Source organism: Larimichthys crocea, chromosome X, assembly GCF_000972845.2.
Source record: "Larimichthys crocea isolate SSNF chromosome X, L_crocea_2.0, whole genome shotgun sequence".
Lineage (NCBI taxonomy): Eukaryota > Metazoa > Chordata > Actinopteri > Sciaenidae > Larimichthys > Larimichthys crocea.
In genome coordinates, this window is record NC_040020.1 from 24,223,875 (window position 1) to 24,251,801 (window position 27,927).

At 42.0% G+C, this 27,927-nt stretch overlaps 1 protein-coding gene across 6 annotated transcripts; it reads left to right on the forward strand.

The window, feature by feature from the left end:
- LOC104926858 (protein NLRC3) lies at positions 1-27,783 on the forward strand. Of its 6 annotated transcripts, none has more exons than XM_027283158.1 (15): positions 1-53; positions 2,329-2,486; positions 18,207-18,412; positions 18,534-20,385; positions 21,053-21,226; positions 21,339-21,512; positions 21,639-21,812; positions 22,292-22,344; positions 22,866-23,332; positions 23,555-23,607; positions 24,541-24,758; positions 24,874-25,151; positions 25,600-25,713; positions 25,844-25,985; positions 26,186-27,783. In XM_027283158.1, exons 2-15 carry the CDS (start codon positions 2,359-2,361, stop codon positions 26,521-26,523), a joined length of 4,371 nt encoding a protein of 1,456 aa, XP_027138959.1. In that variant the 5' UTR covers positions 1-53; positions 2,329-2,358; the 3' UTR covers positions 26,524-27,783. The 6 variants fall into 6 exon arrangements, with proteins under 6 accessions (XP_027138959.1, XP_027138960.1, XP_027138957.1 ...); XM_027283159.1 differs by lacking the exon at positions 1-53 and adding an exon at positions 1,050-1,223; XM_027283156.1 differs by lacking the exon at positions 1-53 and adding an exon at positions 1,050-1,214.
- Positions 27,784-27,927: the final 144 nt, after the last annotated feature.

Genomic DNA, 27,927 nt, shown 5'->3' on the forward strand with positions numbered 1-27,927 from the left:
GGACAACAAAAAAGCAAAAGACTATTGTGTCATTTTTTCAAAAAGTCACTTCTGTAAGTAAATTGTACTTTTTAAATATATACTTCATCACACCACATTGCATTTCTGAGAGTCTCGAAGCAATGTCCTCTCGTGAAAGTAAAATCGTACGAGGCAAGACAAACTTTCGCCTTCTGTCTCCGCGTAGCCTGTAGCCTACATGTAAATACCTCGTTGGACATTAATAACGTAATGCCGTTTTAATGTTAATCTGACTTTCCTCGCCACGCACGAGCATAGGCAGGGCCGGTCCTAGCTATGGGCAATGTGGGCGGCCGCCCAGGGCGCATTCTCCGTGGGGGGCGCCCCGGGAGCGGGGTGTTGACAAGGCAGAGGGGGGCGTCGGACAGACCGACGGGGCGCACGGGCGGCCGTTAGGGCGCACGAGAAAATGTTCGCCACGGGGGGGGGGGGCAGCTTCGTCCCCCCCAGTTTCTCAGACCTATCTGCGCGCCTGACTCGATGATGTTTCTGTGTGAGGATAATGACTGTGTGAAGGAAAAACCTCTCTCATCTCTCAGCCTCTCCGCTGTCCGCTTGCCCTCCTCTGGTTCTGGCATGACACCAGCTCCCCCCCCCCCAGTGCTCTGAGCTCACAGTCCGGGCAGCACTGCTAACAAACTGAGCTATGGTCAGCTTATACAGAACTTTACTGTCCATCAGGAAACTGTAAGTCACAGAGAGATAATGCAGAGCAGTCAGAGGGAAAATCAGAAAACGTTTTCTACATAAAATATGATCCAGTTTCACCAGAATTCATTCAATTCTTTCTGTTCAGGGACAGGTGATTACACTACTGTTCATAACATAAAGTCAATAATTTACATCAGACATCTGCAGATATTATAATAGTACAAAGTTCCACTCATAGTCTGACAAGTCAAGGCAGCAACACAAGTTTCACAAACAGTAACTCAACAACCAGAGAATCAAATCAAACACTGTAAAGCAGAGCTGTGTCTGTATATCCGGCTTGAAATATGACACGTTTGTTCAGTGCTGGAAGAGGAAGTAAGACAGACGTCCTTTAAAAAGAGGAAACAGGAATGATCCAGTAGTGCTGAGATATTTTGAAATGGTTTTAGTCCCTTAAACATAATATTAACATGATTATTTATAAATCTAGATTCTAAACATCTGCATGACTCCAACTGATCGAGGGGTTTGTGTCACAGGTTAGTAAGGTAGATTAATACTTACATATCATCTTGTTAAATGTTTATTGTAAAGTTTAATTTAATTCTGTTTTTCAAAGATACTTTTAGAGGAGGTTTATGAGACTTTTCTGCTGTAGTAAAGGGAGCATTGAGTGGTAGTGTAGCCATCTTGCGTGTGTGCTTGTGGTGAGCAGGTAAATTGTAGAACAGGTTTGATCTGAATTCACATTGTGTAGAGCTGGTTTAGTCATAACCTCAAAGATTGTAAACAGTGTGAGAGATGCTGCATTTTGGTATAGTGGTAGACTGGCAGTATTCTACAGTATGGGATGAGGCAATGTTAGAATAATAGTTCAGTTCACATTAACTCAAACCAGTCTGCAGACACTTTGAATCTGCTGTTGATGAACATCACACTCCAGGTTGTGCTGTACTAAATGTCAGTATGGCTGTTATTCGTTATACCGAATAAAAGCATTACAGCAGAGTCAATTCTGCCCAACTTCCAGTTTTCTTTATACTGTCATTGGTTTGGAAGTTTTAAAACTGTTATGAATATATATGTATCTGTTTTGGAAATTATTACATCTATATACTTTGGATACATTTAATTTTTGGACACTCTGGACTGAGTGGGGAAACTCGATGTCTAGAAAGCATCAGTGTTGCCTGGGACCGGGAATGTCATCTCTGATATGTTGTAAGGGTCGGCCTGCATGCTGGAGTAGTACATTGGATCTCATTACATATAGGGGTCTGCTGACATGACCACTGAACATGTTTTCCAGTTCTTAGTCATATTTCACATATCTTTATGGAAACTGAGATAGCATGAGCAAAAATGTGTATTTTGAGAATGAGTTGGCATATAATATAAACACATTTTGATTACTTGTTTTATGTACATTGGTAACCGGTATATTAAATCTAACTTTGTTCAGGGTCAATGCAGAATCCTCTCATTGTTGTGACGACTTCATATTGTTACTTATACCATTTTAATGCACCTCTTGCCATTTGAAGTTTGGTTAAATTACAAAGGTCCTGGACATAAGTCATACATCATGTTTTCTATCTCTTTGATGTAATGAAGATTATGTCCTCATATTAACATTAGCGTGTGTGTCTTCAGTGTTTCTAGTTGACATCAGACTGTCTGAAGATGAGTAAAGTGATGGAACAAGACGACATATCAGAGTCTCCAGGATCCAGCTGTCCGTCTACAAAGAGTGACCAGTCCAAAGATCATCCTCCAGTCTTCAGCGATGAACCTGGACCCTCAGGCACAAAGTAAGAGGCTGTTCCTGCTGTATGAGTACAGATCCAAAACTGGGTAAAAACAGAAAACAAAACTTAAAAGTTTCGTTAGGACAAAATGTCAGTCATGTATATGCATTAAAACGTAAACATTCAGAAAAACATGATTTAACCAACACCTATTTCAGTCATCATTCATTTACATCATTCAATAGACATATTGGTGCAGAATGAGGCTTAGCATCATCTTGATGGCAGCCTATGTTGCTCCAAAGCTTGTATGTGTACCTTTCTGCATTAATGGTGGCTTCACAGATGTGCAAGTTACCCATGCCATTAGCTTTAAAACATTTAAACGTTTGTAAACTTTGCACTGTCTGTATGGTCATTTTCCTCTTTAGCTCAGAGGACACGACGTTCATGATTTCCAAAAATTATTTTGACATGTGGACTCGTCAAACCACAGTGCACATTTAACACAAGTATAAATCAGGCCTGTGTACCCAAGTTTCTCCTTTGGTTCATTAAATCCCCACAGTTATCTGATGGCAGCAGGATACATGTTGATAAATCAGCAGCTCACAGTGGCATCATACACATTGTTTATCTTCATTAAATCACATGAAAATGACACCAAGCTGCCACACGGACCACAGACACCTCAAATACAGCAAACCGGTCAATTATAACAGAGATAGGCACCATCACTCAGGCCTGTTGCACTTTGTGCTGCTGCTGAACTAAGATAGTAGGTTGGGATGTCTGCACAGTCTTTGAAACCAACACCTACTAGTTTATGCTTGTGTAATGAAGGTCATCTTCATTACTTAGTTTTGGTAGCAGTAGCACAATGAGTAAATATATTAAAGAACTAGACTAGACTCTGGCCCCATCAAGCCCATAAATAAAGTAGCTGTCAGCGTGTGTACTTGTTTCACACAGTCAGGCTTGTGGTTGCCAAGCAACCAGGTGTTGCCCAGAGCAATCAAGTGCAGCTGTGCACACGTGCTCTCTCCAGAAAATACAGAAAATCTCAAAGTGAACCCCCTCAAACAGGTGGCCACAAATGCAAAACACTGTGGCATATCCAAAAGCAGAAATGACTGTGAGCATCCTCATCTTGTCGACCATAGGAATGCTGAGTTTTAGTGGTTAAAGTTAAAAAATGTCAGTTCACTTTGTGTTTTATTTCATATTGTATGTCTTTGATCTAGATTTACTTTGTATGTTTATGAGAAGACGTTTTCCTCTAAATATGTCTGATGTGATATATCTTGTAATTACAGACTTGGTGTAAATGAAATAACAGGGGGTGGCTGTGCTCTCCTGGCCTCAGCACTGAAGTCCAACCCCTCCCACCTGAAAGAGTTAGACCTGAGTAACAACAAACTGCAGGACTCAGAAGTGATGCTGCTGTGTGAATTTCTGGAGAGTCCAGACTGTAGACTGAAGACTCTGAGGCCAGTTGATTGTCATCTCTCTCTTGCAGATGTTTTATCTTTAAATAATGGATGCTTTCAATTATTTTTCATACATGGATGATGGACTATATTTAATCTTGTATTGATACAGGCTTCAAAGCTGTGGACTATCACGGATCAGCTGTCGTTTCCTGGCCTCAGCACTGATGTCCAACCTCTCCCACCTGAAAGAGTTGGACCTGGGTAACAACAAACTGCAGGATTCAGGAGTGAAGCAGCTGTGTGAATTTCTGAAGAGTCCAGGCTGTAGACTGGAGACTCTGAGGCCAGTTGATTGTCATTTCACTCTTGCAGATGTTTTATCTTTAAATAATGGATGCTTTCAATTATTTTTCATACATGGATGATGGACTATATTTACTCTTGTATTGATACAGGCTTCAAAGCTGTGAACTATCATGGCTCAGCTGTACTTTCCTGGCCTCAGCACTGATGTCCAACCTCTCCCACCTGAAAAAGTTGGACCTGAGTAACAACAAACTGCAGGATTCAGGAGTGAATCTGCTGTGTGAATCTCTGGAGAGTCCAGGCTGTAGACTGAAGACTCTGAGGTCAGTTGATTGTCATCTCTCTCTTGCAGATGTTTTATCTTTAAATAATGGATGCTTTCAATTATTTTTCATACATGGATGATGGACTATATTTACTCTTGTATTGATACAGGCTTCAAAGCTGTGAACTATCAGAGATCAGCTGTCATGTCCTGGCCTCAGCACTGATGTCCAACCCCTCCCACCTGAAAAAGTTGGACCTGAGTAACAACAAACTGCAGGATTCAGGAGTGAACCTGCTGTGTAAATTTCTGAAGAGTCCAGGCTGTAGACTGAAGACTCTGAGGCCAGTTGATTGTCATTTCACTCTTGCAGATGTTTTATCTTTAGAGAATGGATGCTTTCAATTATTTTTCATACATGGATGATGGACTATATTTAATCTTGTATTGATATGTCCAGACTGTAGACTGGAGACTCTGAGGTTCGTAGCGAGTTGAAGTCAGTCCATCCTGATGAGTGATAAGATATTTTCCTCTTGCCATCTTGAGCACAGCATTTGTATTCATGCCACAGAGCATAATTGAAAGTTAATTGCTCAATTGTACCATGCAGAACATCTGTATGGTTCTCCACTCATTTATTAAAGGTTTTCCTTTTAATTTTTCCCCTATCTGACAGTAGATATTTTACCAACAAATAAAGCGTTCTGTCCATCAGGAAATTCATTCAAGAATTTCCTAGTCTGCTTGTTTTCAATTTTACTAGCTACTCTACACCTCAATGGCAAGTGGTCCTAAGTCGCAAGTTAAATGGACTGAATTTGAGACCAGCACTGGTACACTGCAGGTCCAAAGAGGAAATGCTCAACCATGGCAGTGATTGATTATTTCACTCTTGTATTTTACAGGGTTGATGGCAGAAAAAACAGGGCTACACCTGACCGACATGAAGGACGTGAAGATGAGTCTGAAGACCTAGGCGATGAGTCTGAGGACCTCTGCTATGGGTCTCAGGACCTCTTTGGCGATGACAGTGTGGATGAAGAGGATCAGCTGTGTCCTGATGATCCAGAGCAGCAGCATCAACTTGCCTGTCAAAAGGCTCTATCACATGTCAGTTTTTCAACATTTTAATTGATCTGTCAGTGATCAGACTCAGATTCTTCTAGTTTTTGTTCTAGGGTTTAATATTTCTTACCTTCTAAATTCTACTTTCATTAAACTACTAGCTGCTATTCATTGTAGTTTAGTTTCTATTCTAATTAATCCTCCAGTCCAGTTTAATTAACTAATATTGTTCCCTTTTTTAAATTTTAGGACAAGTTCATTTTCACACCTGACCTGTTGACTGAGTCTGGAAATACTTCATACAGGTAACCAAATCATAAAATACAGAATACTTCAACCTCCTCAACTCCTTTCAGTGATTACACTTCATCCACCACTACTACTGCCTAATAGCTTAAATGCACCATTCAGCCACTGAGAAATTGTTGGGAAGCCAAAGAGAAATGTACTTGCTGCAAATCAGAACAGCACTGGAATATTAACGGCCGTATTGGCAGTGAAATAGAAAGTCTTGGTGCCAGTTTGTCACAATTCTGACTTTTCTAACTTTACTCATGTTGGGTGAATGCCAGCCTTCATTACATTCTGTGTAACTGGGCCAGCCAAATTATGAAAATGAAGAGGTCCAGCAAAGAGGCAACATCAGGGCAGAAGAGAGCAATATTTGTATTTCTTCTTGTTTTATAGATTTCTGTAAAAAGAATGCTGCAAGTGAGATATAAACAGTGGGAAACTTAACTCCTACCATACCAAATCTCTCCTGTCTTAAATCTGACTTAATTACAGTTTCATTCTAAAGAATTTATTACATCTATTTCTCCAATGTTTTAAACATTTGCACTCTGCTAAATGTTAATATTGACAGGTGTGATTCATATAAAATCATGGTTATGTATCTATATACAGTGTACTTATAGCAAATGAATAAGTTAAGTAAAATTACGTGTAGCCCAGGGTTCCTTAGTCTTTGTTAAGAAATCCAGAAGAGGAAAACACTCTGTCTTGGTAATTATGTCAGATAGTCTAGCTAACAGGATTCCAGACATCCCAGTTTTTCTTATATTGTTAGTTCAGCGTAACATATCAATTCAAGTACATTGAAGTCCTAAAGTTCTGTTACCTGTGTGAGTCCTTGAAGAGATCCACGCTCTGGGTTAGGGTTAGTTTGACCAGTTGTCACAAAATTGTCCAAAGATTGAAAGCTTGTGGTAAATCAGCTCTTTCGTGTCCTACAGGATAAGTATAAGTGTCCTCGTCCAGGTGTGTTCCAGTGTGCTAGAAGTGGACTGGGATTTGTTATGACTCAGGAGGCAGAGCTGCAGTACAGGACCACCCAGTGGGATGAGAAAATCCTCGATCAAGCTGAGGTGAAGGCTGCAGGGCTGCTGTTCAATATCAAGTGTTCAAAGGATGCTGCAGTCTGTCAGCTCCACTTCCCACACTGTGAAATGATGGATGGTAAGGACACTACTGCGCTTTGTGAGTGCAGAGTTTTGTTAGAGCAATGATTTTAAAAAACTGTAACATTGAGGTTGTTATCAGTAAAAAGTTCAACAGCTCTGTGTTTCTACAGAGCCGCTGCCTGACGGCCTGCTGTCTGACGGCCTGCTGTCTGACGGCCTGCTGTCTGTCATCCACATTACTGAGGATGGAACGAGCATCCTCAAGCCGCTGGAGATTACAGACACTCATGTGGTTGTCAAAGTCTCTCACCTGTCTGACTTTGGCATAGTGAGGCATTTTGTTGACTGGTTGTTTAACATAAGCAAAACAAAGCCAGTTAGAGGCCAAGTCCTGCTGTTCCTCACACCACCAAACCCAAGAACACAGAAGCAAAAACTCAATGTGTTTCTCCTGCCAAGGAACATCCATCTGGACGAGGTAAAGCTTCATGTTACAGCTCAGTCCAAATTTATCTGATCTTGCTTAAAGGCTTAAAGTTAGCGTAAAGGCAATTCTGAGATTTCTTTCATTTAATATGTTGGAAAATAGTTGCTGAAAACATGTGAAAAGACTTTAATAATTTAATATATTACTGAAATGTGGAGTTAGAGGTAAAACTGTTTTTCTCCAGTTTTCAGTTCAGGATTTTTTGGGCGGTCCTAAAGGGTGGCTCGATGACACACTGAGGCCACCCTGAGCATACACCTGCACCCCTAGCAGAGAGATAGAGATTAATTAATCCCGCTCAGTGTTTCAAAGTTAGTCATGTCATTTTCTGAACTCATCTGACACGTTTCAGTCACTTCAAAATTATTGTATAACTGCTCCCATGAGTGGGCGTGGCTTCAGCACATTCAGTGGACACGCCATTTTTACCTGATTTTGACACCTAATTTCATAAACTTGCTGATATATTTAATCATTCAAATTTGGTTAATAACACTTTCTTCTTTGATCTGACAAACTCAGAACATCTTACTTTATATGGACTTGAAAAATGTTACAAATTTTCAATTTCAGATTTCAGATTTGTCAGTCATATCTGTCAAGTGTCCATATAAAGATTTCTATCTGTAATAATTCTGTTCATACTGGACAATAAAATATCTCTTCCCAATATACTTTTAATGGAAGTGATGGAAGACAAAATGCATTGTCCCCCCACATAAGCTCGACAAGGAAATTAATGTTAAACAAACTGATTGCCTCCTTCTGTGGTTCTTGTCTTTCAAACTGTGAAGATTTACCATTTTTTCATGTACTATATGACTGTAAGCTGGATGTCTTCTGGGCTTGGACTGTTGGTTGAATATGCCACCTTTAAGGAATTTGTCATGGGCACTTATTTTCTGACATTTTGGAGATCACCAACCCACAGATTAATCTATAATGAAGAGAATCAATTGCATTGTTAGGGCTCTTATAGAAGATAAATCCTCTTAATTAAATGTCAAAATGTTCTGATGTCTCTTTAAGGTCAGCAAACAGCACCGAGATTCTGAGAACCTTAAGGTTCCGTCCACATGTGAACTCATCGACAGTCAAAGTTACACTCTTCAGTGTCCTCAAGCCACCAAAGTACAGCCTAAAGTGAGTATTTCAAATAAAAGTCTTTGTTTGATTTCTAAAAATACTGTTCGTTACCTTCAGTTTACTTTGGACACTTTGAAAATACAGACACTTCTGACACAGTAACACTTTGGTTTTCAGAAAGCAAAGTTTGACCTGGAGTTTGGACCGAATTTCTTCACAACGTTTGAGATTCGCCTGCCTACAAACACAGAAGAAGTCACTTTAATAGTCAAAGACAAAAATCAGATGGAGGTCTGGAAGCATGACGTTGATCTGACTGGTAAAGTCATCATCCCTCTGCAGCATCTTTCCACATAATATAGAACCACCTGATTGTACTGTGTTTCACAGTACGAGTACTTTACATTGCAGATATGTTGCTGTAGCAGACAGAAATGTGATATTTAACTTCAATTTAACTTTTTTTCTAAGACATCCATGTTTAAAAGTTATTTATTTAAAGTTGTTTTATCTTCCAGATTCAAGAAGGGAAACTACACAGACTGTCCCAGCCGAGGACAGGCTGGGACATTCATTCAGTGAATGTCAGTCATGCAAAAGTAAGTCATGCAAAAGTAAAAAAGTCACTGCAGAAAAAGCACGAGAACTGATCGACACAGTGCGAGGAAAGGGATCTGAAACCAGTACAGCCATGATCAGTGCTATCTGTGAGGTGGATCCTTACCTTTCCAAAGAGCTGAAATTAAGCTGAAACGAAAGCTGGAAACTGGAGTGTGATGATGAACCTCTGTAACATCTGGCTGATTTACAGCCTCTTGTTTTGTTGTGTTGTATTTTTAATAGGTTGACTTTGCCTCAGGAAGCCTCACACAACAAAACTTTGACTGCATTGGACACATGTTGAGCATGAAGTGTAGATGGTGTTTTTATACCTAGTGTCCCGACATACAGTATGTCGTCATCCTTTGGATCAAAGTGTCTCTTTCATGTTCTGAGCATAGATACATTTCATTCAGAGAGTTTAGAGCATTACAAATCACTCCATCCAGTTAATTAAAGTGTGAATGAGAAGCTTAGCTGCTCTAAACTCTGACAGAATTTCTCTGATGGACCGGTGGCTTGTTGCTAAAGTAGCTAACTGCTGCTAACTGTAGCTGTTAATAGTGGCCAACAGAACCAGAGAAGGCGTACGCAGGTACAGCAGATGTTCTGAGTTAGCAAAGTAAGCAAAATCTGTGACTTTATTTTTTTACTCGTGTCTACACTGATCATTGACATCTGTATCTTTTCATCTGCAGCGATGGGGACAGCTACACCCTCCGCCTCCTCTACTGTTGCTGCTCCTGGTGCTCCTGCTGCTCCTGCTGTTCCCGCCACAATGATGGCACAGGAAGGAAGTATGATCGTCTCCCCAACAATCAGCATTGGCACATCTGGACCATTGAATATAACCCTCAATAAATCATGAAACACAACAAGGACAGGACAGGATAACTATTTTGATCTATTTTTTTAAATAAGTGGTGCTATTGACGTCCACTACACATATTACTACTGTCATTATTGCTACCATATCTCCGTTACAGTTTATAGTTAGTTTATGATTTACTGCTTCTGTGCATCTGTGTCTCTCCATCTCTATCACAGGTTCCACTGCTTCTGTAATCATTTTATCATTCATTGTAATTCATTGTCATTTTATCATTCATTGTAATTGTACAATATGTTTGTGTTGATTTGTTCTGTACACGTGACATCTATTGCACGTCTGTCCATCCTGGGAGAGGGATCCCTCCTCTGTGGCTCTTCCTGAGGTTTCTTCCACCTTTTTTCTCTGTTAAAGGTTTTTTGTGGGCAAGTTTTTCCTCACACGAACCGAGGGTCTAAGGACAGAGGGTGTCACTCCCTGTACAAATTGTAAAGCCCTCCGAGGCGAATGTACTTTGTGACTTTGGGCTATACAAATAAAATCTGATTTGATTTGATTTGATATTGACATTTATTATGCAACTGTATAATCACCCCTGATGAAAAGAAATATCTATGGAGTCAGGTCTCCCTTGCCCGGACGCGGCTTACTGGGCCCCCCCCCTGGAGCCAGGTCTGGGGGTGGGGCTCGCTGGCGAGCGTCTGGTGGCCGGGTCTACACCCATGGAGCCCGGCCGGGCACAGCCCGAAAGGATGACATGGGCCCCCCTTCCCATGGATCCACCACCCATGGGAGGGGTCTCAGGGGGCGGGTGCGAAGAGAGATGGGCGGCAGTCGGAGGCGGGAACCCTGGCGGTTCGACCCCCGGTTGCAGAAGATGGCTCTGGGGACGTGGAACGTCACCTCTCTGGCGGGGAAGGAGCCTGAGCTGGTGCACGAGGTTGAGAGGTACCGGCTAGATATAGTCGGGCTCACCTCGACGCACAGCGTGGGTTCCGGAACCAGTTTCCTTGAGAGGGGCTGGACGCTCTACCACTCTGGAGTTGCCCCCGATGAGAGGCGCAGAGCGGGGGTGGGAATGCTTGTTTCCCCCTGGCTCGGCGCCTGCACGTTGGGGTTCACCCTGGTGGACGAGAGGGTAGCCTCCCTTCGCCTTCGGGTGGGGGGACGGGTCCTGACTGTCGTCTGTGCGTATGCACCGAATGGCAGCTCAGAGTACCCACCCTTTCTGGAGTCTTTGGAGGGAGTGCTGGAGAGCGCCCCCTCTGGGGACTCCCTCGTCCTCCTGGGGGACTTCAATGCTCACGTGGGCAGCGACAGTGAGACTTGGAGGGGCGTGATTGGGAGGAACGGCCGCCCTGATCTAAACCCGAGTGGTGTTCTGTTATAGGACTTCTGTGCTTGTCATGGACTGTCCATAACAAACACCATGTTCAAGCATAAGGGTGTCCATATGTGCACTTGGCACCAGGACACCCTCGGTCGCAGTTCGATGATCGACTTTGTGGTCATAACGTCGGACTTGCAGCCACATGTTTTGGACACTCGGGTGAAGAGTTGGCTCAGATGGTGGGGGAGGATGGCGGTCAGACCTGGCAGGCCCAAACGTTCTGTGCGGGTTTGCTGGGAACGTCTGGCTGAATCTCCTGTCAGAAAGAGTTTCAACTCCCACCTCCGGGAGAGCTTCTCTCACGTCCCGGGGGAGGCGGGGGACATTGAGTCAGAGTGGACCTTGTTCCGTTCCTCCATTGTCGAGGCGGCTAACCGGAGCTGTGGCCGAAAGGTGGCCCGTGCCTGTCGTGGCGGCGGCCCCCGAACCCGCTGGTGGACACCGGCGGTGAGGGATGCCATCAAGCTGAAGAAGGAGTCTGAAGAAGGAGCCTGTGGGACTCCTGAAGTAGCTGATGGGTATCGACGTGCCAAGCGGAGTGCGGCCTCGGCGGTTGTGGAGGCAAAAACTCGGGCGTGGGAGGAGTTCGGTGAGGCCATGGAGAACGACTTTCGAACGGCTTCGAGGAGGTTCTGGACCACCATCCGGCGGCTCAAGCGGGGGAAGCAGTGCACTGTCAACACTGTGTTCAGTGGGGATGGGGTGCTGCTGACCTCGACTCGGGACGTCTTGGGTCGGTGGAGGGAATACTTCGAAGACCTCCTCAATCCCACCAGCACGTCTTCCCTTGAGGAGGCAGAGCCTGGGGACCCTGTGGTGGTCTCGCCAATCTCTGGGGCTGAGGTCGCTGAGGTAGTTAAAAAGCTCCTCTGTGGCAAGGGCCCGGGGTTGGATGAGGTCCGCCCGGATGTCCTCAGGGCCCTGGATGTTGTGGGGCTGTCTTGGTTGACACGTCTCAACAACAGCAACATCGTTTGGGCATCAGGGGCAGTGCCCCTGGATTGTCAGACCGGGGTGGTGGTTCCCCTCTTCAAAAAGAGGGGCCAGAGGATGTGCTCCAACTATAGAGGGATCCCACTCCTCAGCCTCCCCGGGAAGGTCTATTCGGGGGTCCTGGAGAGGAGGGTCCGCAAGATTGTCGAACCTCGGATCCAGGAGGAGCAATGTGGTTTTCGTCCTGGTCGTGGAACTGTGGACCAGCTCTATACCCTTAGCGCGGTCCTGGAGGGTGCATGGGAGTTTGCCCAACCAGTCTACATGTGCTTCGTGGACCTGGAGAAGGCGTTTGACCGTGTCCCTCGGGGAGTCCTGTGGGGGGTGCTCCGGGAGTATGGGGTTCCGGACCCATTAATATGGGCTATCTGGTCCCTGTACTATCGGTGCCAGAGCTTGGTCCGCATTGCCGGCAGTAAGTCGGACCTGTTTCCCGTGAGAGTTGGACTTCGCCAGGGCTGCCCTTTGTCACCGGTTCTGTTCATAACCTTTATGGACAGAATTTCTAGGCGCAGCCAGGGCGTTGAGGGGCTGTGGTTTGGTGGCCTCAGGATTGGGTCGCTGCTTTTTGCAGATGATCTAGACCTTCAGCTCTCTCTGGAGCAGTTCGCAGCCGAGTCTGAAGCGGCTGGGATGAGAATCAGCACCTCCAAATCCGAGACCATGGTGCTCAGCCGGAAAAGGGTGGAGTGCAGCCTCCAGGTCGGGGATGAGATCCTGCCTCAAGTGGAGGAGTTCAAGTATCTCGGGGTCTTGTTCACGAGTGAGGTAAGGATGGAACGGGAGATTGACCGGCGGATCGGTGCGGCTTCTGCAGTGATGCGGACTCTGCACCGGTCTGTCGTGGTGAAAAGGAGCTGAGCCGAAAGGCGAAGCTCTCGATTTACCAGTCGATCTACGTTCCTACCCTCACCTATGGTCACGAGCTTTGGGTAGTGACCGAAAGAATAAGATCACGAATACAAGCGGCCGAAATGAGCTTCCTTCGCAGGGTGGCTGGGCTCTCCCTTAGAGATAGGGTGAGAAGCTCGGCCATCCGCGAGGAGCTCAGAGTAGAAGCGCTGCTCCCGCGACCCGACACAAACGGATAAGCGGGAGAAGATGGAGATGGAGATAATTAGAGAAATGGAAACCTTTGTACATTGTAATACAACATTTGATGTACAACTTTGAAGAATATCTGCCAGCCAAATATTTCCTGTCATAGCCTTGGTACAACACTTACTTTAAGTCTGCCTATTAAGCATTTATAAGCTGTATACAAACATGTATAACACACTATATTGTAGTAAGGAGATACAAGGACATTTAAGTGTTTATTAATTTTTACTGCTTGTTATGACTTCTCTGATGAAACACTTTTTTTTTTTTGTATATCTTAGGAGTTATAGTTGCTGACAAATACATTAATGAACACTTGTATCTGCTTACAACTTGAAACAATTTATTCAGTGTTTATATAATGCTTATAAATGAGTTATTACATCAAACCGGTAAAATTAGAGTTCTTCTGACCTTGTTAATATTTTATATATTAGGTGACCAAAATCTATTTTTAAATGCGTTTTTATATCAATTGAAATTGAAACCTACTGAGGTGGCGATAAGCAATTCCTCCATCTCATACACAGTGGATCAGAAACACCTTATACTATATGAAGCTAGAGAAAATTAAGCACACACTGTGAAATTCTTCAGGCAAATTCTGTATAATTTGGCAAGCTTTCCTAAAATATGTAGAAGAAGAACTGGAGCTAAATGGGGACTCCTTATGTTATTTTAATGATTTAAAATTAGAAGTCCATACATTTTGGCATTTACATTATTACATATCTAGCTGTGTTTATGTGCTGGTAATGTTTTTTTTTTGTAAATAACTCATGATTATTCAATAAAAATTTAGTTGGGTGCCTCAGTAACCCCTCAACCCCTTTACACCCCTCCACACTCATCCACACCCGGTTCGCCCAGGGCGCAAATGTGGCCAGGACCGGCGCTGCATGCACAGAAATGAAAAGCATCTTTCTGAGTGAATATTACACACCTTATACTTGAAGAGAAGCTGGGAAATCTGATGCTGTTCTTACTTCAGAAAAATAATAAGAGAAACAAATACTGCTGCATGCTGAATATTTCAGTTGATCAGCATCTACAACTATTTGTAGCACTTCATTATGTACACCTGTGCAGTCTAATGTGATCCAATACAACCTATCTGCCATGAATTTTACTTTTATGCAGCTTTACATTTTTCAGTTTTTGTTGCCACTGTCAGAAAAGTAATAATTCCACTTTATATGTATTATTGAGCCAAAGTGGGTGGTGGTGTTAAAGAGGAGTGTGCTATACTTAACTTATACTTAAGTGCCTGAGCAAGTTATGTGTGAGAGTTAGGAGAAACTTTTAGGTTTTAGAAAATGATCCCAAAGCATGCACTGATCTAGCCTCAGGTCTAAATGTAACAGGTGTCTGATTTGTGAAAGTTGGTTTGTGTTTGCTGACTTGATGATGTTTCTGTGTGAAGGAAAAAAACTCTCCACTCCACTGGAAATCCTGTTAATTTTAACTACAGCTGCTAACTGAGCTGTCGTCTGATGGTTTAGTTTAAAAGTCAAACTGAGAGTTGGCCTCATCTTCACCTTCATTATCTGCTGATTGGATCGTTTTCTAAAGTTTCATTGTTTCTGTGTACTGTCCTGGTGCTTTCTGATTGGAGACATTTGTCAACAAATTTGGAATATTTTATGGAAAATAAAACATTTTATATCTCGTAGAAACAACACTGCTGCTCTTCATTACTGTGTCTATGGGTATGTGTTCCTGTCTGTGAGGACCAGTTTCAGATTCTAACCATCGTAGCGAGGACATTTCTGCATTGCGAGGACATTTTGCAAGAAGCCCAGCTTGACGTCTGTCTCTCAGTTGTTTATCTATTGAAACTCTTGACAGTGGCTAAATGTCAGTCCCAGATTCACTCTTGTCTAGTGACTTCTTGCTTGGTCACTCTTTATTTTCTCTTGGGTCTTTTCACCTATGTCATTATGTCCATAGAGACTACTGAGTCCAGTTACATTGTCAGCTTACCCAGCATCAGCATTCCCCCACGTCCCAGGCCTGAAAACCTCTTTCCGGTGGTACAAACAACAACACTGCTCTGAGCTCACAGTCCGGGCAGCCTGGCTAACAAACTGAGCTAATGTGACTTAATAGCAGCTATTGTTCACAACAGTTTACTTTACTGTCGATCAGGAAACTCTGCAAATCACAAAATAATGATGAGGGAAACCAGAAAACATTTCCTTCATAAAATGATCCAGTCTCACCAAAATCAGTGAGATACTTGTTGGTCTGTGACTTACTGTAAATGCTTCTTCTGAGTGATCATACATGGAGCACAAAGTTGCACAGTGCAAGAGCAGATGTACGGACCACAGATTGGGAATTCACCTGATTACACATTAGTGTAGCATCAAAAATGTTTTAAATCTGTTATTTCATGGTAGAAAATAACACAGTGTTCCTTTAATTCTTTCTGTTCATAGTAATCGAAAATGAAAGGTGATTTATGCCAGCTACTGTCACGTGACAGCACTTGCGGATGTGACTCAGCCTAAAGTAAAATGACATGTTATGACAGTAGAAAGTTTCACTTGCGGAGCTCAAGGCAGCAACACGTTTTTTACAAACATCCAGTAACTCACCAACCAGAGAATCTAATCAAACGCAGTAAATCAAAACCGTGTCTGTATATCAGGGTTGAAATATGACACTTATGGAAAAGCATGTTGGTTCAGTGCTTAGACATGAATAAATAAATAAATAAATAAATAAACAAATGTGGAAGGTGGGGTAACAGGAAGTTTCACACTAGACAAAGCGAAGAGTATATAAAAAAAAGAGAGGGAAGCGTGCAGTTGAGGCCAACCTGTTTGGAGTTTGATCTGGTAGGCTCCATTTTATAATACATTTAAACCATGATTTTAATATTGGAATTGTAGGACTACGACATATTTCTTTAGTTTTATTTGTCAGACTCTTCATGTTTGGTGAGGGACTAAAGCTAAAGTGATCGTTAAGGCACATCAGCGAAGACACAGGTATGCTCCAGTGTAAACGGATTAAGGGTGATTAAGGGATTTAAAAATTATAAATAGACAAGTTAAGTTAAGATGTTGCTGACAAGGTTCTTTTAAAACATGAGGGGTACACAGAGCAGAGTTCGGGGCATGATTTTAAAAAAAGGATCCATATTTTATTTACATGAAATGCATTAAAATATTTGTATAATAAACATGTCGGTGACTGGGATACTCCCCCCATGTCGCTCCCCGTGCCCGCCGTCAGCCCCTTGCTTCAGTCCGCTGCCTCTTGTCGTCTATTCCCGCCCTCAGCTACCGCCGTCAAACCCCGACGGACACATGTTTGTAGCGTCGCTGTTTTGGTTTGTCGTGCACTCGACTTCATACTCCACCGGGAGCGTTTCAGAAGCGTTTAGCCCGCCAGACTTTGTTTACTTGCCCGGTTTTGGTCATTTTCCTGGTTTATGTGCTTATAAATATACTTCTACATGTGTAAAATGTGACACGCATATTAGTTTGCACGGGGTATTTTATTTTGAAAATACACGCATATTAGTTTGCACGGGGTATTTTATTTTGAAAATCCACCGTATTCCGCTGCTGCTAATTGTCACCCAGAGCCATTTTGAGATTGAGAAGGCATACATGGCTCTTAACAGAAGATTTTAAGTTCATCTGCAAACTTGACTCAGGAAATGGCTGGATGAGGCAGTTGCTTGGATTTCTGCATCTGTCCATGACCAATACAGGATCCTCTTAGTTGTGACGCCAAAACAGATATATTACTTTCTTATTACTTATACCATTTTAATAGATAGATAGATAGATAGATAGATAGATAGATAGATAGATAGATAGATAGATAGATAGATAGATAGATAGATATACTTTATTTATCCCAAGCTGGGAAATTATAGTGCAGCAGCAGCATTACACAAAGTGACAAGTGACAACAAGAAATAAAAATATACTATAAAGCAAACTATACATAATAAAATATCAAAAAGCAATAGTAAATACGATAAAATAAAATATATTGTACAGATGTATATACAGCAAGTTGGCAGTGTTGATATGTACAAAGTAGGGAGAAATGTGATGTGACTGTAGATTATGCTTTAGCTTTTATTGTACAGTGTGATGGAATGTGGCAGGAAAGATTTCCTGTATCCTGTATTTCCTGTAATGCACCTCTTTCCATTTGAAGTTGCATTTTGGTTAAATTACAAAGGTCCTGGACACAAATCATACATCATACAATCATTATAGATCAGGTTTCCTGTCTTTGATGCAGTGGAGGTTATGTCTTCATATTAACATTAGTGTGTGTCTGTGTGTATCTTCAGTGTTTCTAGTTCACCTCAGACTGACTGAAGATGAGTGAAGTGATGGAACAGGATGACATATCAGAGCCTCCAGAATCCAGCGGTCTGTCTATGAAGAGTGACCAGTCCAAAGATCATCCTCCAGTCTGTGATGAACCTGGACCCTCAGACACAAAGTAAGAGACTGTTCCTGCTGTATAAGTACAGATCCAAAACTGAGTAGAGTTCCAGTGTAGAAAACTCACCCAATACTCAGACAAAAACAAAAGCACAAAACAAAATCATAACAAGGCAGTGAATTCTGCCTACTTGTAGAAGAATTGGAAAGAAATATTTAAGTTCTGACTCCCAAAGTTGTGTACAGAGTGCAGTCCACAGGCACAGAGCAGTGGGACGAGTAGGCCTGTCTCCCTATGATTTAGGGCTCTGCTGTTTAGGAGCCCAGCTGCTTTTCTGCTAGACAGTGTTTCAGTCCATTAAAGGTTTTCTATTTAAAATCAAATGTCTATGTGTCCACAGAGTGAAGAAGAAGAGGAGTCATGTTTCTGTGGAAGACCAACCATCCTGTTGTGTTTTGTGTCAGGATGTCTTGAAGGATCCAGTCTCTGCTAACTGTGGACACTGGTTCTGCAGACATTGCTTTACCTCCTCCTGTCCTCAGTGTGGAAAAAGATCCAGAACAGGACCTGAACTGCAGACAGCCATTGCGAGCAGCACTGTACAAAGTAAGATGTTAATGTCATTATGTTTGTAAACACGATTTTTGTTGCGACACATATTCATTCTTTTTATTATAATGTTCTTAGAGTTCTGTAAATGCTATTAACCTGTTTTATTTTCTTCCAGTGGATGTTTGTCTGCAGGAGGTTATAGATGAACATAAAACCAGTCTGAAGAAGAGATTAAAATGTGTGATTGAAGGAATTGATGGAAGAGGAAGTGAAACCCCCCTCAACAGCATCTACACTGAGCTCTACATCACAGAGGGACAGACTGAGGTTAATATCCAACATGAGGTGAGGCAGCTTGAGACAGCTTCCGAAGTGGAGACCCTCCATGACGGTCCAATCAAATGCTGCGACATCTTTAAAGCCTTACCTGAACAGCCAAAACACATCAAAGTTGTTCTGACAAGCGGTGTGGCTGGTGTTGGAAAAACCTTCTCAGTGCAGAAGTTCACTCTGGACTGGGCAGAGGGCTTGGAAAACCAAGATGTCAGTCTGGTCATTGAGCTTCCATTCAGGGAGCTGAACTTGGTCAAAGACGAGAGGTACAGTCTTCTCACGCTGCTCCACGACTTCCATCCAACATTACAAAAGATCACAGCAGAGACGCTCGCAGTCTGTAAACCTTTGTTCATCTTTGACGGCCTGGATGAAAGCAGACTTTCATTGGATTTCAACAACACTGAGGTTATATCTGATGTCACACAGAAGTCATCAGTCAACGTACTTCTGACAAACCTTATCAAGGGGAATCTGCTTCCCTCGGCTCTTGTCTGGATAACTTCCCGACCTGCAGCTGCCAATCAGATCCCTCTGGCATGTGTTGACAGAGTAACAGAAGTGCAAGGCTTCACTAATGCCCAGCGAGAGGAGTACTTCAGGAGGAGATTTAGTGATGAAGAGATGTCCGGCAGAATCATCTCACACATTAAGGGATCCAGGAGCCTCTACATCATGTGTCAAATCCCAGTCTTCTGCTGGGTCACTGCTGAAGTTCTGGATCACATGTTGGCCACAGACCAGAGAGGAGAGCTGCCAATGACCATGACTGGCCTATACTCACACTTACTGCTGGTCCAGACTGAGAGGAGGAAGCAGAAGTATGATGAGGGACCTGAGACAAGTTCACAAGAGCTGACAGAGGCTGACAGGGAACTTCTTCTGAAGCTGGGGAAGCTGGCGTTTGAGCATCTGGAGAAAGGAAACATCATGTTCTACCAAGAAGACCTGGAGGAGTGTGGTCTTGGTGTCAGAGAGGCCTCGATACACTCAGGAGTCTGTACAGAGATCTTTAAAGAAGAGTGTGCGATCTTCCAGAAGACTGTCTACAGCTTTGTTCATCTGACCATTCAGGAGTTTCTGGCTGCAGTCTACTTTTTCCACTGTTACACAAACAGGAAAACAGACATAGTTGATGAATTCCTAGGTAATTATTGTTATTCTCAATCATTCGTCAATGATACAGCTGATGATGAGGATGACAACGATGGAGACATGGACAATGGCCGATCTCTTGATGTCTTTCTAAGGAGAGCCATGAACAAATCCTTAGAGAGTAAAAACGGCCACCTGGACCTGCTTGTTCGCTTCCTTCATGGTTTCTCTCTAAAGTCAAACCAGACACTTTTAAGAGGCCTGCTGGGTCAGGCAGACAGCAGTCCGGAAATCCTCGAGAGAGTCACCAAAAACCTGCTGAAAATGAACACACGTGATATTTCTCCTGAGAGAAGCATCAACATCTTCCCCTGTCTGATGGAGATGAATGAACACTCAGTATATCAGGAGGTCCAAAAGCTTTTGAAGTCAGAGACCAGATCAAAGAAGAAACTCTCTGAGGTCCACTGCTCAGGTCTGGCCTACATGCTACAGATGTCAGAGGAGGTTCAGGATGAGTTGGACCTGGAAAAGTACAAAACAAAGATAAAGGGAAAACACATACTGATTTCAGCTGTGAGGAACTGCAGAAAAGCTCGGTTAGTATTGATGTAGCCTAGCAGAGGTAGCTGTATTGAGGTGTGTGTGTTGACACAACTGTAAACAATTTTGACTTCAAGGAAAAATACTACTCAATACAACTTGTGCTTTATCCAAGGTACGGTAGAGTTCAACTACCTGACTAAGGAGTCAGTTGATGTAATTGACCAATACTGTGATCGGTATCAGTCAACGCTGTTTCTAGCAATTGGTGATCAGCTCCAAAATCCTGTTTGGATCACCCTAAATAAGAATAGAAACCTAACCATTCACACATGAAAATGTGTGTCTAGTCTCTATTAGTTTAATAAGTTTTTCACTGGAAACCCAAATCCACAACAGCCTTCTAACTTATTCAGAAATTATTTTCAATCCAGATTTGAAATATTGTCTTTTAAGTTTTTGTAAACCTTTCTGATGTTAGGTTTAAATTGGGCGTGATTATACTTGGACATTTATTACACAGTTAATCCTCCAAGTTTTATCATGAAAAAATTCTGGTCAGTTGTCCAACAAATCACAATCTGCCTCAAAGTCAGACATTGACGAAAGAAACCGACATCACTATGTTTAGTATAATAAATGAACTCAAACTGACAAGTGGTTTTCGAGCTGCCGTCATTCTGTTTTGACACATTATTAATTAAATATTGTCTTTATTTGTAGACTTTCTGGGTGTGAACTGTCAGACATACATTGTAGCACCGTGGCCTCAGCTTTAAGTTCCAACCCCTCCCACCTAAGAGAGCTGGACCTGAGTAACAATTACCTGGAGAATTCAGGAGTGGCAAAGCTGTGTGATGGACTGAAGAGTCCACACTGTAGACTGGAGACTCTGAGGTCAGTTCACTTTGTGTTTTACTTTAGATTGTATGTCTTTGATCTAAAAAGATTTACTTTGGTTGTTCATGACCTTGTTAACATGTCTGATTAATATATCTTGTAATTACAGACTTGGTGAATGTGAAATAACAGGGGGTGGATGTGCTTCTCTGGCCTCAGCACTGAAGTCCAACCCCTCCTACCTGAAAGAGTTGGACCTGAGTAACAACGAACTGCAGGACTCAGGAGTGAAGCTGCTGTGTGAATTTCTGGAGAGTCCAGACTGTAGACTGGAGACTCTGAGGCCAGTTGATTGTCATCTCTCTCCTTCAGATGTTTTATCTTTAAATAACGGATGCTTTCAATTATTTTCATACATGGATTATGGACTATATTTAATCTTGTATTGATATGTATCCTGTGAATACAGGCTTCAAAGCTGTGAACTATCAGAGATCAGCTATGATTTCCTGGCCTCAGCACTAAAGTCCAACCCCTCCCACCTGAAAGAGTTGGACCTGAGGAACAACAAACTGCAGGATTCAAGAGTGAAGCTGCTGTGTGAATTTCTGGAGAGTCCAAACTGTAGACTGGAGACTCTGAGGTTTGTAGCGAGTTGAAGTCAGTCCATCCTGATGAGTGATAAAATATTTTCCTCTTGCCATCTTCATCATCTAAATCATCTAAAATCAGAATGAACTGGGTCTGCACAGCATTTTTATTCATGCCACAGAGCATAATTGAAAGTCAATTGCTTAATTGTACCATGCAGAACATCTGTATGGTTCTCCACTCATTTAATAAAGGTTTTCCTTTAATTTTTCTGACAGTAGATATTTTACCAACAAATAAAGCGTTCTGTCCATCAGGAAATTCAGCAAAGAATTTCCTTATCTGCTTGTTTTCAATTGTACCTGCTACTCCACACCTCAATGGCAAGTGTCCCTAAATGACAAGTTAAATGGACTGAATTTCAGACCAGCACTGGTGCACTGCAGGTCCAAAGAGGAAATGCTCAACCATGGCAGTGATTGATTATTTCACTCTTGATATGAGCATGATATGAACTGCTGTATTTTACAGGGTTGATGGCAGAGAAAACGGGGCTACACCTGACCGACATGACGGACATAAAGGTGAGTAAAAGCCCACATTTTAAACATCTTAAAGAAATTGTTAGTTATTAAAGCATAACTGTAAGGTTGGCTTTTTTTCTTTATCACACTGGTTAATCCCAGTAACCATAGCCAATTTTTTTTGCTTTGTTTTGTTCTGCATGTTGTAAAGATGATGTCTTAATTGTCAGTATTTGTTATTTATGTGTAGATTTTTTTGTATGGACCTGGTTTTAACTTGATGTTGACCCCCTCTCTGCTTCGTCTTGATTTTAATCATGACTGTGCTTGCTTTTGAACTTTTCACGTTATTTGTAGTACATTTTGATTTTTACGACTTGAGGTTTACCAGTAGATAACAACAACAGCAAACATGAGCAGAAAGACAATGAAAGACATATTACAAATGGCCTTGGTCAGCCTTGTACTGGGGATATGGTTGTTAGAGGTTTATAAATGTTGGGTCACCAGGATGTCTAAAAGTGAGTCTGACATTGTCTGTGTTTCTTCTTTCCCTCATCCTGGCTCCAATTACCCACTAGATCAGTCCACATCAAACACAAATGTCAAGTCTGTGGACATCAGCAATGTGTCTGCATCTGATGGGTCTGAGTACCTTGATGCCGAGTCTGAGTACCTAGGCGATGAGTCTGAGGACCATGACAGTGAGTATGAGGACCTAGGCAATGAGTCTGAGGACCATGATGATGAGTATGAGGACCATGACGATGAGTATGAGGACCACGACGATGAGTATGATGACATAGGCGATGAGTCTGAGGACCACGACGATGAGTATGAGGACCATGACGATGAGTATGAGGACCACGACGATGAGTATATGGACCTAGGAGGCGATGAGTATGAGGACCACGACGATGAGTCTGAGGACCACGACGATGAGTCTGAGGACCTCTTCGGTGATGGCAGTGTGGATAAAAAGGATCAGCTGTGTCCTGATGATCCAGAGCAGCAGCATCAACTTGCCTGTCAAAGGGCTCTATCAAATGTCAGTTTTTCAACATTTTAATTGATCTATCAGTGATCAGACTCAGATTCATCTAGTTTTTGTTCTAGGGTTTAATATTTCTTACCTTCTAAATTCTACTTTCATTAAACTACTAGCTGCTATTCATTGTAGTTTAGATTCAACCTTCATCTCATCTATTCTAATTAATCCTCCAGTCCAGTTTAATTAACTAATATTGTTTGTTTTTTATTTTTATTTTAGGATAAGTTCATTTTCACACCTGAACTGACTGAGTCTGGAAATACTTCATACAGGTAACCAAATCATAAAATACCAAATACTTCAACCTCCTCAACTCCTTTCAGTGATTACACTTCATCCACCACTACTACTGCCTAATAGCTAAAATGCACCATTCAGCCACTGAGAAATTGTTGGGAAGCCAAAGAGAAATGTACTTGCTGCAAATCAGAACAGCACTGGAATATTAACGGCCGTATTGGCAGTGAAATAGAAAGTCTTGGTGCCAGTTTGTCACAATTCTGACTTTTCTAACTTTACTCATGTTGGGTGAATGCCAGCCTTCATTACATTCTGTGTAACTGGGCCAGCCAAATTATGAAAATGAAGAGGTCCAGCAAAGAAGCAACATCAGGGCAGAAGAGAGCAATATTTGTATTTCTTCTTGTTTTATAGATTTCTGTAAAAAGAATGCTGCAAGTGAGATATAAACAGTTGGAAACTTTACTCCTACCATACCAAATATCTCCTGTCTTAATTATTACTTAGTTACTTACAGTTTAGTTCTAAAGAATTTATTACATCTATTTCTCCAATGTTTTAAACATTTGCACTCTGCTAAATGTTAATATTGACAGGTGAGATTCATATAAAATCATGGTTATGTATCTATATACAGTGTACTTATAGCAAATGAATAAGTTAAGTAAAATTACGTGTAGCCCAGGGTTCCTTAGTCTTTGTTAAGAAATCCAGAAGAGGAAAACACTCTGTCTTGGTAATTATGTCAGATAGACTAGCTAACAGGATTCCAGACATCCCAGTTTTTTTTATATTGTTAGTTCAGCGTAACATATCAATTCAAGTACATTGAAGTCCTTTGTTGTGTTACCTGTGTGAGTCCTTGAAGAGATCCATGCTCTGGGTTAGGGTTAGTTTGACCAGTTGTCACAAAATTGTCCAAAGATTGAAAGCTTTTGGTAAATCGGCTCTTTCGTGTCCTACAGGTATGAGTGTCCTCGTCCAGGTGTGTTCCAGTGTGCTAGAAGTGGACTGGGATTTGTTATGACTCAGGAGGCGGAGCTGCAGTACAGGACCACCCAGTGGGATGAGAAAATCCTCTATGAAGCTGAGGTGAAGGCTGCAGGGCTGCTGTTCAATATCAAGTGTTCAAAGGATGCTGCAGTCTGTCAGCTCCACTTCCCACACTGTGAAATGATGGATGGTAAGGACACTACTGCGCTTTGTGAGTGCAGAGTTTTGTTAGAGCAATGATTTTAAAAAACTGTAACATTGAGGTTGTTATCAGTAAAAAGTTCAACAGCTCTGTGTTTCTACAGAGCCGTTGCCTGACGGCCTGCTGTCTGTCATCCACATTACTGAGGATGGAACGAGCATCCTCAAGCCGCTGGAGATTACAGACACTCATGTGGTTGTCAACGTCTCTCACCTGTCTGCCTTTGGCATAGTGAGGCATTTTGTTAAACGGTCATTGAACATAAGCAACACAACTCCAGATAGAGGCCAAGTCCTGCTGTTCCTCGCACCGCCAAACCCAAGAACACAGAAGCAAAAACTCAAAGTGTTTCTCCTGCCAAGGAACATCCATCTAGACGAGGTAAAGCTTCATGTTACAGCTCAGTCCAAACTTATCTTATCTTGCTTAAAAGTTTGAAAGGGTTACAGTTCTTAAAGTCAATCATATCTGTCAAGTGTCCATTTAAAGATTTCTTTCTGTAATAACTCTGTTCATACTGGACATTAAAATATCTCTTGCCAATATACTTTCAGTGGAAGAGTGACAGAGGACAAAATGCATTGTCCCCCAACTGTGAAGATTTGCTATATCACTATATATGGTGTAATATATGACTGTTAGCTGGATGTCTTCTGGGCTTGGACTGATGGTAGAATACGCCACCTTTAAGGAATTTGTCATGGGCACTTTTCAGTTTTCAGCAACCCACAGATTAATCTATAATGAAATGAATTAGTGGCATTGTTAGGGCTCTAATAGAAGATAAACCCTCTTAATTAAATGTTAAAATGTTCTGATGTCTCTTAAGGTCCGCAAACAGCAGCCACATTTTGAGAACATTGAGGTTCCGTCCACATGTAAACTCATTGACAATCAAAGTTACACTCTTCACTGTCCTCATGCCATCAAAGTACAGCCTGAAGTGAGTATTTCAAATAAAAGTCTTTGTTTGTGGTGCAACATGCTGACATGAATTCTAAAAATACTGTTGGTTACCTTTTAGTTTACTTTGAAGATACAGACACTTCTGACACTAACACTTTGGTTTTCAGAGAGCAGAGTTTGACCTGGAGTTTAGACCATATTACTTCCCAACATTTGAGATTCGCCTGCCTACAAACACAGAAGAAGTCACTTTAATAATCAAAGACAAAAATCAGATGGCGGTCTGGAAGCATGACGTTGATCTGACTGGTAAAGTCTTCATCCCTCTGCAGCATCTTTCAACATAATATAGAACCACCTGATTGTACTGTGTTTCACAGTATGAGTAATTTACAGAGCAGATATGTTGCTGTAGCAGACAGAAATGTGACATTTAACTTCAATTTAACGTTGTTTTTCTTTCTAAGACATCCATGTTTTAAAGTTATTAAAGTTGTTTTATCTTCCAGATACAAGAAGGGAAACTACACAGAAAAATGTCCCAGCCGAGGACAGGCTCCCAGCCGAGGACAGGCTCCCAGGCGAGCAGAGGCTGTTCTCAATTCGGGAAGAGTTTTTAAAAAGAGAGTCTGATGCTAATCTGAACAAGATTCTGGATAAACTTCTTCAGTTTAAGATCATAAATGATGAGGAAATGCAGTCATGCAAAAGTAAAAAAGTCACTGCAGAAAAAGCACGAGAACTGATCGACACAGTGCGAGGAAAGGGATCTGAAGCCAGTACAGCCATGATCAGTGCTATCTGTGAGGTGGATCCTTACCTTTCCAAAGAGCTGAAATTAAGCTGAAACGAAAGCTGGAAACTGGAGTGTGATGATGAACCTCTGTAACATCTGGCTGATTTACAGCCTGTTGTTTTGTTGTGTTGTATTTTTAATAGGCTGACTTTGCCTCAGGAAGCCTCACACAACAAAACTTTGACTGCATTGGACACATGTTGAGCATGAAGGTGTAGATGGTGTTTTTATACCTAGTGTCCCAACATACAGTATGTCGTCATCCTTTGGATCAAAATCTCTCTTTCATGTTCTGAGCATAGATACATTTCATTCAGAGAGTTTTACAAATCACTCCATCCGGTTAATTAAAGTGTGAATGAGAAGCTTAGCTGCTCTGAACTCTGAAAGTTACAGAATTTCTCTGATGGACCAGTGGCTTGTTGCTAAAGTAGCTAACTGTAGCTGTTAATAGTGGCCAACAGGCTTGAGCCTGGTTCCCACTGTTGTTCTTTGTTTAAGCCACTAGATGGAGGAAGAACTTAACTGATGGACAAAAAAAAGATTCAGCTGGAGCCACGCACAGAAATGAAAAGCATCTTTCTGAGTGACTATTATACACCTTATACTTGAAGAGAAGCTGGGAAATCTGATGCAAGTTTTTCCTCACTCGAACCGAGGGTCTAAGGACAGAGGGTGTCACTCCCTGTACAGATTGTAAAGCCCTCCGAGGCAAATGTACTTTGTGACTTTAGGCTATACAAATCAAATCAAATTTGATTTGATTTGTTCAGCATCTACAACTATTTGTAGCACTTCATTATGTACACCTGTACAGTCTAATGTGATCCAATACAACCTATCTGCCATGAATTTTACTTTGATAGAGCTTTACATTTTTCAGTTTTTGTTGACACTGTCAAAAGTGCCTGAGCGAGTTCTGTGTGAGAGTTAGGAGAAACTTTTAGGTTTTAGAAAATGATCCCAAAGCATGCACTGATCTAGCCTCAAGTCTAAATGTAACAGGTGTCTGATTTGTGAAAGTTGGTTTGTGTTTGCTGACTTGATGATGTTTCTGTGTGAAGGAAAAAAACTCTCCACTCCACTGGAAATCCTGTTAATTTTAACTACAGCTGCTAACTGAGCTGTCGTCTGATGGTTTAGTTTAAAAGTCAAACTGAGAGTTGGCCTCACCTTCACCTTCATTATCTGCTGATTGGATCGTTTTGTAAAGTTTCATTGTTTTTGTGTACTGCCCTGGTGCTTTCTGATTGGACAAATCTGTGAACAAATTTGGAATAAATTATGGAAAATAAAACATTTTATATCTCAAAGAAACAACCCTGCTGCTCTTCATTACTGTGTCTGTGGTCATGTGTTCCTGTCTGTGAGGACCAGTTTCAGATTCAAACCATCGTAGCGAGGACATTTCTGCATTGCGAGGACATTTCGGTCAGATCTTGACAACAGATTATA